Source organism: Cajanus cajan, chromosome 11, assembly GCF_000230855.2.
Source record: "Cajanus cajan strain Asha chromosome 11, NIPB_CcT2T_4, whole genome shotgun sequence".
Taxonomy (NCBI): domain Eukaryota; kingdom Viridiplantae; phylum Streptophyta; class Magnoliopsida; order Fabales; family Fabaceae; genus Cajanus; species Cajanus cajan.
The window spans coordinates 40987188-41006869 of record NC_138527.1 but is presented as its reverse complement, the minus strand read 5'-3'; the positions used below and the strand labels follow the sequence as shown (position 1 = coordinate 41006869).

The following is a 19682-nucleotide window of genomic DNA, read 5'->3' as shown; positions in this document are numbered from 1 at the left end:
CATTGGACATATGGCTTATGATAGTATAGGAATTCTGATAATATACAAGCCAAGTTTCTTCCGGGCATCTTTTAGCTTGATCTCGACTTAGAATGAAGGGTATTGGAACATCATTTGTGCTTTTTTATCGCTTGGAAGTTGTTCAACTTGATTGTTACAGATGAGTGCTTCATATTTCTATAAATAAACATCACACGAGTGCGTCGACCGATTGCTAGATAGAGACTGGAGTGTTTCAATTGATCGTATTTTGCGTGAAGGCAATAATTTATCTGGTATTTATTGTTATTGATCCTCTAAATTACAGATATTAATCCAAGATCGATCAATGAGGGGGGTCCCACGTAGATGGTACCAGAAGATCGGACCGTTCATAATAAATCAACTCGTCTAGCAGCCCATAAATGAGTAATAAAGAAAGGAGACTCAAGTGTAGTATTTTACATAGGAAATTTACCTGAAATCAATCAAGCTCTAAGTAAATATGCTGTGGCCCATCACTAGTAATGTCCACTTAAATTCATACCAAACCTCTTGCACAAAAATCATTGATATCGAGTCTACGAAAGATTGAACAAGGTTATAAAATTTTCAACAATTCACACGTCATGTTTAACTAAATGAGCTACGCCTATTCTATTTCTTTCTGTCGTTGATGTAAATTAGTACTATACTATGGAGTATCTACACAAACATCACCCATAGATGAATTGGTAGCATAAAATCATTAATATTGTTCATTTTCATTGGGTTGCATACAGTGCACACGCTCAGAAAAATGATTAGGCTTAGCATGAATAGTGTAGGGCTGTAGGCCCTAGGCCTAAAGCTGTATGGAAAGCTAAGTTGTTGTGACGCTTTCAATTTCAATGCTCCTATATAAATAGCCTCTTCCCTCCCTCCACTTGCATTCCAAATTAACCAATAAAATTTCTAGTAAACACATGTCCATGGCCATGCTTAGCACTTTAGGAAACGTTGGTGTCTATAGTCTATTATTATTATCATGGTTTCTTGTGTGTGTTTGGGGACGACCCGCCACTTTTGTGCAAGACTTTCAAATCACGTGGTCAGAATCTCATATCAGGCAAATTGATCAAGGCAGAGCCATTCAACTCATTCTAGACCAAAACTCTGGTAAGCCATAGTCCTTAACTCTTCTCTTTGTTATATTTAAAGTGACAACTAATTACCATTTACCAGTTACCACACATACGCTGCATCATTTCTACATCATTTACAGGTTGTGGTTTTGCTTCCAAGAGTAAGTACATGTTTGGCCGTGTTAGCATGAAGATCAAGCTCATACCCGGGGACTCTGCTGGCACTGTCACTGCATTTTATGTAAGTCTAGTAGTGTGTTTGTTTAACGCCTATTCTAAATCCCAATGCTCAGTTCAATGGAAAAGATATCTCCAAAGCGTTTTTGTTCGACGGAGGAAAATGAAAAACCAAACAGGCCTTAAATCTCCTCATCACATTCATTTACTATGTTTGAAGAAAAAAAGGTCTATACTTTGTTTTCACCATGAGGTATCTTAAGTTACGCTAAAATATTCGAATCAAAGTCAAATAACTTTTGTGTTGGATGAAAAATTTTATATTGTGCATTACAATTAACTTGTTTTAGAGTAAAAACATATAATTAAGCAGAATTCATTTTACAAACACTACACACTTGTTTCGTGGATTACGGTAGATGAACTCTGACACGGACACAGTACGCGATGAGCTGGATTTCGAGTTCTTGGGGAACCGTAGTGGTGAGCCTTATACAGTGCAGACAAACATCTATGCTCACGGAAAAGGGGATAGAGAGCAAAGGGTCAACCTCTGGTTTGACCCTTCTGCGGACTTTCACACTTATACTATTTTGTGGAACCATCGTCATATTGTGTAAGATATGTAGTATATAGTAATGAACTGAGTTTAGAATACAGCAATTTGGTAGTTAATAATTAATGTATTAAAATTGTACGGTATGTGCATGCAGGTTCTACGTTGATGATTTTCCAATAAGAGTGTACAAGAACAGTGAAGGAAAGGGAATAGCATACCCTAGGATGCAAGCGATGGGAGTATATTCGACATTGTGGGAAGCAGATAACTGGGCAACAAGAGGGGGGTTGGAGAAAATTGATTGGAGTAAGGCACCTTTTTATGCATATTACAAGGACTTTGACATTGAAGGGTGCCCTGTGCCAGGACCTGCCAACTGTGCCTCTAACCAAAGTAATTGGTGGGAAGGGGCTGCATACCAAGCCCTTAATGCCATTGAGGCACGAAGGTACAGGTGGGTTCGTCTCAACCACATGATCTATGATTATTGTCGAGATAACTCACGCTTCCCAGTTACCCCACCTGAGTGCCATGCCGGCATTTAAACCCAAAATTCATGTCGTTTCAATCATTCAAGTACACCCCTATCACACCATACCTCTTTAATTTTCTTCAAAAAATCATATTCCACTAAGTTAATTTCATTTATTCCACGTGCTCAAGAAAACAAAATGTAGAACAATATAGCTTGAGGTAAATTATTGTGTCCCGCTACCACATGGATAAGTTGATAGTTGATCATATAAACATTTTTTGTTTTGGGGAGAGGCCAAATGATTTATGATTCTGGTGTCTGTGGGGGCGAGGGCTGTGTTCGAATCAGAACGAGATAAGTCAAAAGGCATTTCTGGATCTATTATGCCATTGTATTTTAGTGCGCATTATTGATGGAGGATATTGTTGGGCTTGTGATGTACCAAATTTCAGTGTTTCTGAATAAGCAAGGAGAACATTAACATGCTCTGTCTATCGCATGAAGCTGGTCCTTCACAATTATATTATTTTTGCATTTCCTATGAATCTGAGTTCAATGGTCCCATGAAATTGCTGAGAAAAGGGCTTACGTCAAAGTTTATAATCGCTCCAATTACTAACTGAATTCATAATTGAGAAATTAAGATGTATTGCAATGAATGTTTCTAAAATAGAATTAATATAAGAAAATAATAACAGACCATAGAACACTACAAGTTACAATAATTATAATTACAGTAACAATAATGATTAACCGTCCTTTCCTTGATTATTATTCTTCAAGCAATTCAATTAAGCTCTCAGCTTAAAAAATTATCAGTCAATTAAAGATCAAATTCATTAGTGTAGTTTAAATCCAATTCCTCAATGTTGACCCGTTTTTTCTAACCATAAATCCTAATTCCTTAAGTGTTCCTAACCAAATCAGGCATTAACATGAGAGTTCTACCCCGGATCTCTTAAATCTTATCGGTAGGATCTCGACAATTATGGTGGAATTCTTCATAAATAACTTAACCAAATTTCTAATTATGAGATTGACTTTATTCCAGTTCTTCAAGAATAACTATTTATATCAATTCAGTAGAATTGGATATGTTTAAATGCGCCATTGACGTGCAAGTCAGTGGCTACATCTTATCACTTTATCAGAGCATAGCTTGGGATTTTTAAACACCCTACAAAATATTTAGACATGCATTAATTAGTCAGTAAGGCCATCTTCAACAGTCTTGCTTTTATCATAAATGGTTTCTAAAGCTTGTGCACTTATGCTACAAACCAAGTGAAAATCTCTTAAATTCATTCCCCGTGAGTCTCCAAGTGAGCCTAGAATGAAGATTGAATTAAAAATGAGTTATCTTAGATTTTAAGAAGAAACTTTACTAAACAAACACCAATATACCACAAAAGGTGCTATTTAACGGAGAATCATATATTCAATCCCTACTGCGTGCGAAAACGATTTGTGTAAACCAGTCAAAGTATTGCGAGCGGGATTGATACATGTTCACTCTAGTTCAGTGAGCCGGAGATACTCGGACCTAGAAAAGTATATCAGTAAAGGTTCTAGCTCCATCACAATCACCAAGCAAGAGCCAAAGACCAGAAGTTCTAGGACTTTAGTTAATTTTTTAATTCAATAAAATACTAATATAATAGCAAACACTTTATTTTTTAAGCATTTCTTGTTGAAATATCCAAAGAAACCTCCAGATATGATTGAAAACTTCATACATTCACTGAAATCTATCAGTTACCTATATATTACTTCAAACGAATTACGAAGATAAATCAGTAACTAACCTATCCACGAAATAACTCAAAATTGTAGGACTCTTGAAAACGTGACCGACAGCAACAAATTCACGCTTAAAGTCGTGGCGTACAACAACAAGTCCTAAATAAATAGGACTTGACTTATTCACAACAGAAAAAGCAACTTATTCAAAGCAGAAAATAATGTACTAATTAAATTCCAACATTTCTAACTCTAATTTCCTAACAAGTTCACCTTAGTTTCTATGTTTTGTCAATTTAGTGTACTCTGGTCACTTGTGACAAGATGCGAAGAGCAAGAATAAGCTCTTCCAGAACCACGAAATGCTAAGAAACTTGTGGTTAAACATGTATAGTTGTTGCAATCACCAATGCATTAACAAAAGTCAACTATCTAGATGTAATAGCTACTGATGAGGCTTTTTTCTTCGGTTCTTCGGTTGGCAAGTACCTTTCCAATTTCCATCCTTCTTTTCTTCGCGTCTCATCAATGTCACTTAATTCTTCTCAATCGTTAGATGAAAATTATGCAAAGGAAAAAGACTACTGCTACTAGTGGAGGATCAAACTGGAATGACACAGGATTGGCTTTTCATTAGTCCTTGAATATAATTACAGGTTAAAATACATTTTTAAGTTCTTATTGTTCACATTTTATCATTTAATTCCTACAATTTAAAATAGTTTTTTTATTTAATTTTTATATTTATCTTTTTTAATTATTTTTAATTCCTAAAAATTATGATAAATCTTTTTAGTAATTATACTTATAATTTTTTAGTTATTGTTATTTTTTTTAATATTGTCTCTTTTGTAGAGATATAATAGAAGTATTAATTGTTAATTTTTATGTGTATTTTAAATATTAAGAATTAAAATATAAAGTAAATAAAATTATAGAAATTGAAAAAAATATTTTAACAATAATTATATAAATAATTCACTTGATCACTCCTCAAAGATCATATAATCCTTCTAATTAAGAATAGGAAGAATCCTAAGTACTCAATTACGACCAAGCATCTTAAACCATTCTCTCTCGAGTTTAATATCTTCATATATGTCATATGAGGCCTGTTACTCATCACAAAAATGGGTTCAATCGAGAAACAATATGTTCATTTTTTTGGTCCTATGAAAATTGTAATGCTATTCTAACCACATAAAATGGCCAGGATGTCATTTTTCTTGGGCAACCATTTACACCAAAAATATAAAGTAGTTCAGAGCAAATTTCAAGTAGGAGAAGAAAACAAAAGAACACCAGCATTACTGCAATGGCCAAAGATAGTTTTCACTGTCACTGGTATCACATATCCGATTGGTAAATATTATTCTCAAAAAACGTTAGCATACTTAATATTTTCTTTAACTAAAGTTGCATCATATTGATTTTTTTTTTTTTTGCGCTTAGCATCAGACCATCAGTACGTGGCAACAACCAAGACACATAATATAATTCAATCATATTTTTTTCATAATGATTTACTATCATGGGTGTGGTAATAAGCTCAAGTACAGCTTGAGAACTGATATTTTCAGAAAATCTTGGACACATTCGGAAACAACGTATCACTGCACCACATGTTTTATCTATCCTTGATTTCATATAGAATAGCATATCTAGGGCAGAAGGCACCGATTCCTCCACCTCCCGTGCTACGTGTATTCAATTCTTCCTTTTGTGTATATGTATCAATGCTACCTAACACTCGTATACATCTAAAATCATAGAGTAATCATATATGCACACAGGTAAAGTATATATACCTAATTGATCTTTCATTTCTCATCCCTTTTTTTATTTGGGTGCTTATAATTATACACACACAAGTTACAAAATGTGTTATCAATATTTCTCTCTCTCTCTCTCTCTCTCTCTCTCTTTCTTTTTTCTTTTCTTTCTATTTTACATCATATCAATTATTTAACTTTCTTATTTTCTTATATCTCTCAAGATACACTTGAGGAGTGTCTAATAATATTTTCTTTCTTCTTGCTATATCATTTGGCTTATTACATTTACATGTATTTACAATTCTCTGTATTTAATCTCTTTCCCTGTCTTACTGTCTATAGACACATGATGTCCATGGATATTTTTTTTTTATATTTTAAAAAAGACCTGTTGAAATAAACCTTGCATCTTGGTGAGTCTTGAGAAGGATCAGACTCGTTATGAATCTATTGTATCAGCCTTTGCATTTATAAGAGAGACTAATGCCATGACTGAAACATGTAACTTGTTAATCTCGTGGCAGCAACTCTAGCCACTACTTCTGATATCATGAGAAAACAAAAATGCTTTAACATCATCTTTGCTGAATTTGCTAATATACTCTAATCTGTCAAACTCTCTCGAGATTTTTTTTAGACCCTTATTTCATACAATACATGGATAAATTAAAAACCCCGGAACAGACGTTGCTCCTGCTCCAAAGATGATGCGCGCCTCAAAAATTGTATTAGCTGCATAGCCTGCATTAGAAAATGAGAGTTGTTAAGTTACTCTTAGAAATCTAAGGATTTTGATGTTGTATCAATACTTGAATAAGTTTAAACATACAAAGGAGAGAAAGAAAAGGATTCAATAATAGAACCAAAATCCTTAAATTCCGGAGGTACCGTAGAATTTCTCTAAAACAATAATACCAAGAAAATAACTAGAGCTTCACTGGTTGCGGCTCAAAATATTTCATTAGTTGCATTAATATATTTCAACTATCGAATCAAATTGTTGAACCTTCCCTGTTTTTTCCCCATGTGCAATGCAATGAGGAGGGATGTTGAGGGCAGGGGTATGATTTAAAAATTAAAAATAACATATTAATCCTATGCTTAAATATGTTATTTTGGGGACGGATTTCTCTTAGGTGTGGGGTATTTGTTTTGTAAAGTTGAGTCACACTTAAAGGTCACTTTCTTAATACATATTTCTTTCTCTTTATTTTACAGAATTATACATGAAACTTATTGAAATAGAATTTAATTTTAGTAAAGAAAACAAATGTGAGAGGCAAAAGAAAGAATAAAAGAAGTAGTTGATCGGACAGCAAAATGTTGGTATTAGGTGCAGAAGAAGAAAATGAGACAAGAACAGAGAACATGTACAGAACCCCAAGGCGCAAAGAGCAGGCACAGAAGCATCCTTTCCGCTACAGAACAAGAGAAAGTATCTGCAAGATTCTCTTTCTTGCCACCTGCCAATGCCATTCTCTCTAATCTCAAAACAGACTGCTCTTTCCTTAAAAAAATATTTATTCACGTACCAACATTTCTCACATTCATCCCAATTCCCAAAACACATGATTTTAACACTTTTTTATTACCCAACACAACTCGTAACTGCTCTCATCAACTGTCTAAATAAACCATTTACAATAATCTAAATTTAAATTTACCTTAATTATTCTAAACAAGAGGTGACACCACATCATTCTTAAAAATTATTTCTTTTAGGACAATTATTTGGCTCCCATTCTTTTTAGTTCAGCCATGTTCTTATTTTTCTCAAAAGAGAAATTCTGACAAAATCAGCTCACATAATAAGTAATATAAAATTGTTTATATATACAGAGACCACATATAAATTAAACTCTTATTTTATGATTAATTAAATATTGCTTACACTAATAGCATAAGAAAAACTTTACTGTTATTTAATTACAGGTCATTATGCGATAAATTTGTGATTTTATAATAACTATCTTTAAAGTACAATGATTATTAAATAATATATAAAAATTAAACTCGTATCTTATAAGTTATAATAAATGATGCATGCCATAACATTGTTAAATATTTTTACATTGCTATTTAATCACGTATTATTGCATATAATATGTTTGATGATATTTATAATAACTAATTTAAAAGTCATGTTATCATTGTAAAATGATCGTATAAATTTTTATATTGATAATAAATAGAAATTAAATTCTTATATTACCTTAAAAAATTGTTGTTATTAAACATGCACTTTATTTTTTAGGTATATTACACCTCTAATGATATCTCCCCTAATTATTTTAGGATTAGGAGCCTGTTACTATGTCTAGGTATTTATTTATTCACCTATAGCATGTAATTTAAAGCTCTGCTTAGGTCTAACAATAGAACACTAAAAAACATGAAATAAAGCATAATTTTCCCCATCTTTTATTTAACAATAACAGAGTTCATTGCACCTACGATTACTGAACAAGCATGAAAACAATTGAGCTCTTTATATATTATTATCTCCAATTGCTTGTTAATTTTCATTGGTTGATATCTGGTTTGGTTGCACTACAGAGTCAATAAAAAGAATTAAAGTTGCTTCGGTGCTTCCACATTTTCAAGCATTTCGGAGCCAAGATGATATAACGAGACAGAGTGGGGGTTTATGTGTGCTTTGATAACTGAATAATTGACACACTTAATCAAACGAAATTCTCAGCTGTTGCACATCGAGAAGTGACATAAAAAGCACTTTAAAAAAACAATTAATTATGATAGGCATGCAATTGCAAGGAAGACATCCATTAGGTGTCACTAAACCAAGAGACAGCTCATGTATAAACATGTCAGAATAGCACAGAAAAAAGAATCAATATTTTAGGCAATTCTTATATGCTGGATACCTTTTCCATGTTTCAGATAACAATAACATCCAAACAGGAACAAAAGGAATAGCAGATTCCTTCAGCCCTTGAGAGTCCTAAAACTAACACTCTTTGATCATCACTTTCTGTGTGGTCCCATCTAGTCTCTACCGATTATGCAGAGGATTAGCTCCTGATGGCACGCCTCTCTTGTCTTCCATCTCCGCTTTGCCATTGTATTTGTTAGAGATAGTGTTACGTGGGATACCAAACCTTGTGAAGTTCAACAAACCACCCGCTATACCAACAAACCCTGAATTGCAGAATATCAGCAGAACCAGCAGCACAGAAAGAGCACCCATGTCTCACGTTAGCATAACACAACTTCCTCAGGTTACGCAAAATATTAAGGTTAGAAATCGCACATAGACTAATACTTATGTTGCTTAACAGAGGGTAAGAAACGCTTCCCACCAACTCAAAGAAAACAAACTGAATAGAAGATTAGGGAGGGCCACATGCATAACATCCCACATTGACCTAAGATATGATCAAAATAGAATATATAAACAATGATGTTCAACTTACATGGGTTTTGTAAGTTTGAGTTAGGCTTGAAACTCAAGATGGTATCAAGGCTTTGGATTGAACTAGGGAGAAGGGGAAGAATGAAGATGGAGTTTGAGTTGCCTTTGGTGTGAGCTATGAAGAAGAATGGGAAAAACAGTAGGAAATGAAGGGAGGTTGTGATTACAGTCAAATGGTACTTGAGTGAAGGCATGCAGACCCAAAAGCCAATCCCCAATATCTTATATGTATAATGGTAGTGATGGGCATCTTGGAAGTTTGCGGAACCCTTTTTAAGAGAAAGCCTCTGAATCACACGCCAGGGAGAGAGCCTTGTCCAGCATGACTATGAGCTTTGATACTTTCTATTTGTTTTCTTCTCTTCTTTTTGGAGGGAGGACACTATGATGTCTTATAATATCATCACTCGCACCTGCTTTTGTAACCACTTGATTTTTCTATTTGTTTAATACCACCATACAAACAATACCACCAAAATAAAGTCCTAACAACAACGTTTGTTGAATAAGTCCCCGGAAACCGTGCATTTTGTTTTCATAAGTAATCAATTAAACAAAAAATCATTGGTTATTCAATGCAAGATCGATATTTAGTTTTGTTTTTTGTTTTTAAATGTTTATGCAATGAAACATGCTTGCACAAGGGCTTTTTTATCTCTTCAGAAATTACTTCGATAATGATATTTTTTTTATCACATCTTGTGAGATACTCCAATGATATATGGCCACTTGATATATATAAATAGTGTATTGACACGTCTCATTGTTTTTTTTTTTTTTTTACCTCTTTTCTGGTCATTATCTCTTTTCATAATCATATTACTTACATGGAATATTTATCAATTTTGTTAATAATTAATTATTATAAAAAGAATTTGGTTGATAATTTTTAGTGAGCTCTTTTCTGCTAATTATTCTTTTTCCATAAAATTTGAATTGAATAATTAATTTAATTAGATGTGTATTCATGGATATTATCTTTTATTTCAGCCTAGCTAGGGGATTGCTGGCGTATTGTAGAAGTACAACAAAACGTCAATGTTCCAAAAATTGCAGAAAAGGACCATTTGGCGCATGACCATTGATCACAAAATACACCCAAATTAAGGGTAAATAATGCATGGGTATAACCAAAGATAGAGGGCCCTCGTGGTTGTGATCCCCAATGTTGGGCTTATTGGTTAGCAGAAATTTGACAGGGGACGGAAAACCTTACATCACACTCAATAAGAATTGAAGAAAAAGACTAGATTTATCCATAGCCGTGTGGTTGGTTTTCCAAGGTTTAGATCAATAGGTTTCCGTTGAACCATAATTTATTTTATTTAGCTTCTACAGTACTACCTTTTTTTTTGGTCCTTAATAAAAGTTGAATATTTGAAAAAAGGACAAGGTAGATTATGATAGCAAGGCATGTGGGTGCCAATATCTATACCATTAGTCTATTGGGCCCGATCATGAATGTTTGCCAAAAAACTGAATTCGCAATGGGGACTGGAGAGTTAGTTTACCCAACAAAAACAAGATAAAGAATTGACCCGTTATTGCAGATTAGGATCTGTCAACGTTAGGAGCTTTGGGCCACCTCGTGTGATCATTTGGACTGTCTTGCTTCTCTTAAGTTTAATTAAAATAAATGAAGAATGACAGAGCAAAAAAAAAAAACAAAAACTAGATAAATGAAGAATGACCACAAAAATAGCAACATGGCATATGGCATGTGACGAGCTAGCATCCGTTATAGACGGTGATGTATCCAGTAATGGCCGCCGCGTGTTGGTGAATGAATTTTACTTTTCATTTTCGATGGATGAATATTCAACAAACTGACTGGCCGAGGGTGTTTATATATGTGTCTATCGCTTAGTGATAAGGGAGGTAGAAATGCATATGACATGCTAAGCTCGAAGCTTCTTCAATCATGATACATATTACATACACAAACATACTTCACAAACAATGCATTTATCAAGTTCAAAATGCATTCAACCATTGAAACATTCTCGTAAAATTATTCTTTTATATAAATATTAAATAGTTACAACTAACTAATTTATCTGAGGTAGGATAATCATGAAAGTTTGATTTAGTATGTCGCAATTTAGACCATTTATTGACCATAATCTATAAATTCAGTGATCATAAAGATAATAACTTAAATATCTTTGAATTTTTTTTCTTTCTATTGTTTGAGACAAGTTATAAATAAAGAAAGTCTAACACTTGAATTGGGAAGGCTTCAATAGTGCATGTAACTAATGTAGAGCTTTTTGTGTGTTCCTTATGATTAGGTCCTCTTCTATATATATCGAAAAGTTGTTATTCTTCAATAAAAATCATCAAAATGAGGACATTATTCATTATATATTAATGCCAATAATGAATCATATAAAATGTCACATTTTGTCTTTTTTATCATTGACCGAGTATTTTTTTATAATAATTGATATGAAACCGATTATATAGAATATTTGATCCTATCCCAGTGTATTTGTTGAAATATTTGGCCTTACTTGATACATTATCTATTAAAATAAAAATTTATATTTATTATGATTATTATTTTAATGATTTTTTCTCACCCATTTTAAAAGAAGAATTTTATGTCAAATGAAAATGATACATATATATATATTCAATAGTTTTCTTAGCCTAAAATTTTTAGTACATAGAAGCTTACATGCTTGTTTGCTTAAAAATCAGAAATTCAAAAATTGTCAAACAAAGTATGTGATTTTTTTTTTCTTTTTTGATCAACAAAGTATGTGAATATGTATAACCACGATTGAAAGTAATAAGTATAAAGTACTATTAACCCTAATCTTATTACCCAAAAAAAACCCTAATCTAAATTGATAATCCACACAAATAAACAAGCATTTATTAAGTATAAAATATTCTCTTCTTCCAATTTTATTTGATGTTTTAGTAACAAAAAGAAAGTCCTATTTAATTGTTATTTTACAATTAATACTAAAGACACTAAATATTTTTTTCTCCTATTTTATCCTTAACCTTTTATTATGTGAGATAATGTAACTAATATGAAAGATAAGAGATGTATAAAGAAAATGCATAATAATTATTAAACATTTAAAATATTAATTACATTTCTCAAAACCCTAAACATTATACTCCATGCATTTGTGGACCATCAACATTTATTTTAAACGCCTTTATTTAATATAAGATGCATTAATTTGTGGCCTTTTGTTTGTTATCAAAGTGATTTTAAAATAATTTACAAGTATTATACTCCGTATAACAATCAATACTAGTTATTTTAAATAGTGGAATACATGGAAAAATAATTTACGAGTTAAAATATTTATAGTTTTGGAATTAGAAAACTAAAACATTAATAATTTTAAGATGAAGTTTATAATTATGAATAAATTAATAAATTGACTGAACCAGTTATGTAACAAAAATGATTTTTGGATGGGAAAAACAATTCTTGAATCTAGGCCCACATTAAAAGGTAAACCAAGCATGCATACATATCGTGAAAGAGAACTGTATACTTTAAATGAGTGCTTATCTGTATGACTACATCGAGTAATTAATATTTAGTAGTGGTGGGTGCATGAATTCAAGAAAAGTTCAAGAATTAATGCAAATTGAATCTTTGTATGATAAGCATTATATTATAGACCCTTACTTAAGCTGGTGACTGACATATATAGTAGCTGAGCACCATTGATAAAGTAGTATAATTGTTGAGATATTTGGAGTTTTTGGTGTGAAAATATGAGAAAATATTATTAGTAACAGTTAACAATGTGTGCTTAATTATGAATAAAAATAAAGTGATTAGATGTTTGGAATTAAGAAGAAAATAGAAAAATAAATTTTTTGAAATCAAGAAATGTTATCTTTATGTATGTTTATTAATTTAATATGATGTGTCTCAAAATCAAATACAAATTATAATTCATTATGATTATCATAATATTAAAATCCTTTCCATCCAAAGTCTTTTAATTGATGTGATATGGCAAGAATTGAAATTAAAATTTTAAATTTAAATTTAAGTTGAGATTAAATTAAAATTTTAGGTGATAATATTTGTGAACAAAAAAAGCAAGATATTTGTTCTAAGGTTATATTATGTGATTTAATGAGAAAAAATAATTCTTAAAAATATTTTAAAAAACATTAGAATCACACACTCTCTAAAACACACTTTTGTATATACATTTTTTTTATTAGTTAAATTTATTAAAATTATAAAATTTGGTGATTTCATCTCATTGTTTTTAATGAATTTCTCATGGTTTTATACTTTTTAAAAATCACAACAAATAAAAAAGAGTTTCAAAAAGAATGTGTTAGAGAAAGTATTATGTATTATCAAATTATCATTCCTATGATATTTTTATTCAAGAATAAACTTCGATTTATGATAAAAGCACCTATTATAATTAAGTTTGTACTGACATGTACAATGTTCAAGTTGGCTAGCAGGGTGTGTTGTGGATGATTGTGGTCTAAAAAACATACATAAAGACAGTGTATCCAATAGTGATAATTTGTAGAGTTGAATGTCCAAGTGAGAAACCAATAAAATTAAACAATGTCTATATAGAAGGATAAATGTACATGGAGAAAGCTGATCGAGAGTGTATTAATATATTTATAAGCATATAGATGTGACTTGTTGAGTGGGCAATCCAATGTAAATCACTCCCATGCAAGAGTTAATAGTTGGTAAGATATATATTCATGCTATAGTGGGTGGAAACAAGACGCAAGGTCCATATAATGTATTATAAGACTAGGATTCAACAACCATGATTCTAGTTTGACTCAGAGCCCTTCATGCCGGAATGTGTAGTCGCCCGATAGTTGACTCAAATCCGAGCTATTAATACAAAATCTCATATATAAAAATTATTATGAATATTGTTATAATTATATTTACGACATCATAAGAAGGAACTTTAAAATATTAAAACCTATCAAGTTATGGGCAATTTTAATCAATGAAATACTTCAGTTGTTGAATCATTAATGGGAATCCGTTTATAAGGTTGACAAGTACGTAGTACGCAATTAAGGATTTATGTCTTCGGGTTAAATTTGGGACTTGGTAAAGGCTCGCGTTACGTGGTCGCAAACGTACTAAACATACTGCAAATTCTACCCTTTTAAAAGACTGGTTCCAACTAAACATCACACTTTTTTTCAAAGGTTTTTTTAATTCAACCAAAAAAAAAAAATCAATCATTTTCCTTTCCTTTCCTTTAATTAACAAAACACGACCGTTAATCATTGCACGTTTTATTCAAGGTATATAAAAGACTTAACATATGTTTAAATAATTTTTTCTATAAATATTTTAAAAAACAAATAAAACACGTCCTTCATCGTTAAATGTTTTATTCAAGAGAAAAGACTTAAGATATGTTTGAATAATTTTTTTAATAAATATTTAAATAAATAAATAAAATAAACTTTTCAAAAAAATAAAATTAATTTATGTTTGAATTAATTTCGAATTTTTTTTATAATAACTTTTCTAATAACTTATGGAGAAGTTAATTTAATTAATAGAGAGGCTAATTTTTATTTATAAAAATAATGTTTTTCTTCTTATTTTTTTTTATAAGTACTTATAAAAAAAAGTATTAAAAAATAAGTGGTAGAAGTACTAAAGTCGAAATTTGAATAAGTTTACATATATAGGTTTGACAGTGTTGGGTCCTCCTGGATCAGCATTGTTGAAAATTATAACTAAAAAAGATATGTAAAGAGTTGGGTTGAAGGAGGGCATTGAAGGGGGACCTCATGCGATGATGATGGCGATGGGTTAAAATGGTGATGAAAGTGATGAGGAGGAGGCAGATTAGCAGTTTCCAGGAAAGTGCCTTTTTTCTCCCGGAAAGTCTCTCTCATGATATTTATTGGTCCACAGCATGATGAATGATGTGTGGAATTGAATTGAATTCATTATTGTGTTATCCCCAGTGAAATCCACCTGCACCTACGTAAATTATTTATTTATTTCTCTCTATATATGTACAAAGTTTGTTAGGTGTTAAGAAGTCCTGAAACTCATTAATATGCAGCAGTGATAGTGATAATTGCCAATTGGTAGATGAATATAGAGTATATTAAAATAAATACATTAATTGAGTAAAAAGGAATAAATGTGCGAGTGTTAGTTATATTGAATGATGATAGCGTGGTATGGGGGAGATCTGGGCCGTTGATTGTGGGCGGCAGATGACGTTTAAGGCGGAATATTAGGGCCTTCCGGGTCCGGGTTCGTGGCAAAATAAGTGAAAAAGGTTCATGTTAAGAGAGACGAATTCCCATTGGGCCATCACGTGGGGAGTGACCCACAAGTCCCCTTAAAGGCAAAGCACCTCACGAGACGGCACCGTGGTCCGTGTAATCAAATCAACTCTCTTTCTTCAAACTCAACCATCCATTTCTTTCTCTCTCTACTCTCTCCTCCAGGCTCCACCCCCTATCCCTATGCCTATGTTTCTCTCATTCCATCCCTCTTTAAGCAACTCATTTCCAGACACAAACACGTCACCTAACTTCCCTAAATCATAACTTCCCATCCCACTCATACATTCATTCATTCATTCATTCATATACTCAATATTTCATTAATACAAACTAATTCATAAATTATTTCTCCTTCATATAACAATTTATCCATCAATTCATAAACACATTTTTACTTTAATTAACTAGTATCAAATTCAACCCTTAAATATGGTTTAATATTTTAAAATAGATGTAGACCGTATCAATATATGATGGAATTTTATTTAACTGTCGTTGTTCTATAAGTATTTCTTTTATTTTTCTTTTGTTACTGTGCCGGTTTGCTCCTATTGACCGGTATTTTCCCGGGTAGGGGTAGGTTAAGATATAAGCCATACTACCTAAGACAACTTTTTTTTTTTTTTTTTTCTAGTTCTTCCTCAACTAGGCCTTCTTACCGGCCGGTATATAGAGACAACTTTCGAGTTACAATTTGGTAAAGTCTTCTCCAGAATAATAATATCAAATTCGAACCCTGACTTTATAATTTACAAATAAAGTTTGACATGATGTTATAGTCCACTGACACTATGATATCAACCATTATATATTCTTGGGTATGCTTGAGATAATTTTGCTCGACTCAATTCTAAATAAATGATATAACAAATATTTTTTTCCCCTCGTGGGTAGAAATGCTAATTTTCTGCTTAATTTCATTCAACAGTGGAAGAATATTATATATAATTACACCAAACACGTAAATAATTTTAAAAAACTGTATTAATTATTTTAAGAAAACTCAACTTGATTTCATATAATATTAATTATTTGCAGTAGTCGCATATTTAGAGCAATTTTAAGTATATAGTTAAGATTAAAAGTTAATTAAAAATTATATAACTACTTAAAATTAAGGTCACATATATTTATTTTTAAATTTCTATTTTTTGATGAATATGATTTAAATATATTTTTATTTTTGACAATAATAAGATTTATCACGGAACAACAACTGAACGAAGTCTAAAGAAATGTTACAGAGTCAGGAAAAAGAGATGCACGTTAACTTGCGTCCTTGGAATGGAGAAAGAAATCAAATTAGCCCCCACAATTATCGTGAGTACTTTTTCTTTTTCAATGAAACGGGGATAATGGTTGGTTGACAATATTAACATACGTGAATCTATATATAATGCTGTATACATGCACTTGCCATGAGAATTATTTAAAGAACAATAAAAAAATTATAATTCCTTGATAGATGGATGCCTTCTATAATGGTTTATATATAAACATACAACAGAGGAAGAAAAAGCAAAAGGCAATTTCAATCAGCAGTTACGTACTATATATATATATATACTGGATGAACAGTATTAGCTAATTACAACTTTTACCCTAGCTAGACGCATCGCCCTGCCCTCAACCAAAAAAATACAATGGTTGTGGGAAATAACTCGATCTTGACAACTTTTACCTTGCCTTTGAAGAGTGAAAACCTAACCATAATCATCAACATGCTGCAGAAGGATTGGCGAAGGGGTTGTAAAAGTGAGGCTTGGGAGCCATGGAGAAAGGGCTTTTATTTGAAGCGTTATCGTTGAGCCTCTCGCAAGAGGGGCACATGGTGAGTGTGGCCGCAGGCATAGGCATGTACAAGGGCTGCGCTAGCTTCAGTGCCTTCAGCTCTTGAAGCTCCTTCTTTAGCCTCCTGTTTTCGTCCGTCAACGTTTCACAGCATTTCTTTAAGAACTCACAGTCCACCTCCGTTTGCTTCAGCTTTGTTCTGCAACACGGTTTCAACCACAACTTTCTAATTAGACAACCACCACCAAATGACTCTGGATTTCTTTAGTTTCATGCCACACGTACGGATACCAATTTTTTTTTTTTTTTTTTAACATACATGAAGACGTAATGGAACATTTTTTATGGTATTATAATCAAAACTCAAAAGATTACGTACCTAGCTCTCCGATTCTGGAACCACACTTCAACTTGTCGAGGACGTAGATTTAACTGCCTGGCTAAAGCTTGCTTCTGTTTCTGTAAATCCAAGACAATAATATTAATTAAAATTTGAAAAAAAATTCACTGATTAATTAAATATGGATAATAGGAAAAAAGAATAATAATTATTTACAGGATTGAGAGTGCTGTGTTGTTTGAAGCTGTCCTCAAGGAGTGCTGATTGTTCTTTGGTGAGCCTGAGTTTTTTTCTAGCATTGTTTCCGTCTTCGTCTTCGTCACTGACTCTTGAAGAAACCCTCTCTTCTACCTCTACCTCTATATCTTCACAGCTAAGGTCCCTCTCCCTTTTGACGACCCTTCCAGTTGAGAAAGACGAAACCACGCTGTGAGGTGAGGTCTGTCTAGACAACTCAAGAGGGTCCTCGCAATAAACCTTGTTGTTGGCAACAACGTTGTTTCTTGGAACTAGCTTGGCGACGTGGTTACTCTCACCGGACAGACCCAACGTTAAGGACGGTTCGTTGGAGGAATAATAAGGCTTGGATGGTGTTGGCTTAATAAGATGATCATCGGGTTTGGTGGATGGAGCGGTTTCCTTTGTGGTAGCAGTCAAAGATAGCCCTAGAACGAGGTGAAGGCCTGAGGTATTGGCATCCTGATGAAGACCCATTTGAGAGAATGGAGCGATGTGGGGGATATTGTAATACGTATCTATCTGCTTCAGTTGGAAAATTATAGATGGTGTGTGGTTTAAAGGCTCATGGGATTGAATTTGAAAGGGTCTTAAGAAGAAGAAAGAGAGAGAGAGTGTGTGAGTGAATAGGACCTTTTGTGGGGGCGTTGGGTGGGTGGGTGGGTGGCTATGATTATTGTTAATCAAATGGAGGAATGAGTAGAGAAACGAATCTTGATATATTGGAAAATAATGAAATGAAAGTCTCTTGTAGTATATCTCTTGTTGCATAGGTTGACCATTTGAGTCCTAGTACTGTTACGTCCATTATAATTACAATTATAATAACAGACAAATTTGGAAAATCCCTCCCACTCTCTCTTTCTCTACAGTGCACATGGTTGTACAAAAACACATCAAGTGGGTTGCCTCCGCTACCAACGGACGTACCAGATATAACTATATTTTCCTATTATCATTACTATTACCACACTTTCTTTACCTATATATGCTTCCTTGCGTATGTGGTAGTTTCACTTTACATTGTACCAATTATTGGCCCCCCTTTAGTCCTGCTTTACTCGTGTACTACCAGCTTTTTTTTCCTTCTCTCTTTTTTCTCTCCTACGTTTATTCATTTTCTCATCATTCTGCTTCTTTCTTTTAATTTATTTTCCACGTTACCCCTCCCCCTCTCTCCCACCCATACACTGATAAATTGTCCAAGCATATGCATTGGTACTCGATTATGCAAAGATTTTTACATAAGTTATTTCGAAAATAATTTAACATAACGATCGAAAAAGCCAAAAATGAAGATATGACTGGGGATAGGTGTATAATATATATATATGTATTGTCAGAATGTTTTGCAACTATAAGAGACCCACATGAACTGTCTCCCACTCCATGCCTGGTTGAACTAGTTAGAGATGGGTACCATGTCACTTTGCTTACCAATCTTGCATACTTTTTAATGAATTAGGAATGTGAGGGATGGTTGGGCCTTTTTTCTCAAGCTTGTGATGAATGTGGAAGATTAGAAAGGGATGTGCACTATTTGTTTGTTTCCAATAGAAAATAAGATAAAAGTAGGTATAAGACACAAATGGAGTTTCAAAGAGTTATAATGGTGCCAGAATATGATTCATCAACAAGAATCCGGATCTTTGCTTAACTAGAAAGTTGATGTGGAGTGTTTGGGACCTACTTTTCTGTATTAGTACTATAAGCACTTCCAATAATGCATTGTCGGCGATGCTGAGCAGA

The 19682-nt window shown here is 32.7% G+C and overlaps 2 protein-coding genes and 1 long non-coding RNA gene across 3 annotated transcripts; 1 reads left to right on the top strand and 2 right to left on the bottom strand.

Annotated features, from left to right (window-relative positions):
• Positions 1–897: 897 nt before the first annotated feature.
• XTH6 (xyloglucan endotransglucosylase/hydrolase 6) lies at positions 898–2808 on the top strand. Its single transcript, XM_020361454.3, has 4 exons — positions 898–1137; positions 1244–1344; positions 1700–1896; positions 1994–2808. The coding sequence occupies exons 1-4, from the start codon at positions 945–947 to the stop codon at positions 2382–2384; spliced, it is 882 nt and encodes a 293-aa protein (XP_020217043.1). The 5' UTR covers positions 898–944; the 3' UTR covers positions 2385–2808.
• A 3510-nt stretch (positions 2809–6318) lies between these two features.
• On the bottom strand, positions 6319–10278 carry LOC145953039 (uncharacterized). Its single transcript, XR_014430578.1, has 2 exons — positions 8715–10278; positions 6319–6570 (listed from the first exon to the last, which is right to left on the bottom strand). It is a non-coding gene; the product is annotated as an uncharacterized LOC145953039 (long non-coding RNA).
• Positions 10279–16990: 6712 nt separating this feature from the next.
• Positions 16991–18597, bottom strand: LOC109800663 (homeobox-leucine zipper protein HAT22). The gene is made up of 3 exons (XM_020361480.3): positions 17913–18597; positions 17736–17815; positions 16991–17555 (listed from the first exon to the last, which is right to left on the bottom strand). Exons 1-3 carry the CDS (start codon positions 18408–18410, stop codon positions 17282–17284), a joined length of 852 nt encoding a protein of 283 aa, XP_020217069.1. The 5' UTR covers positions 18411–18597; the 3' UTR covers positions 16991–17281.
• Between the last annotated feature and the right edge of the window lie 1085 nt (positions 18598–19682).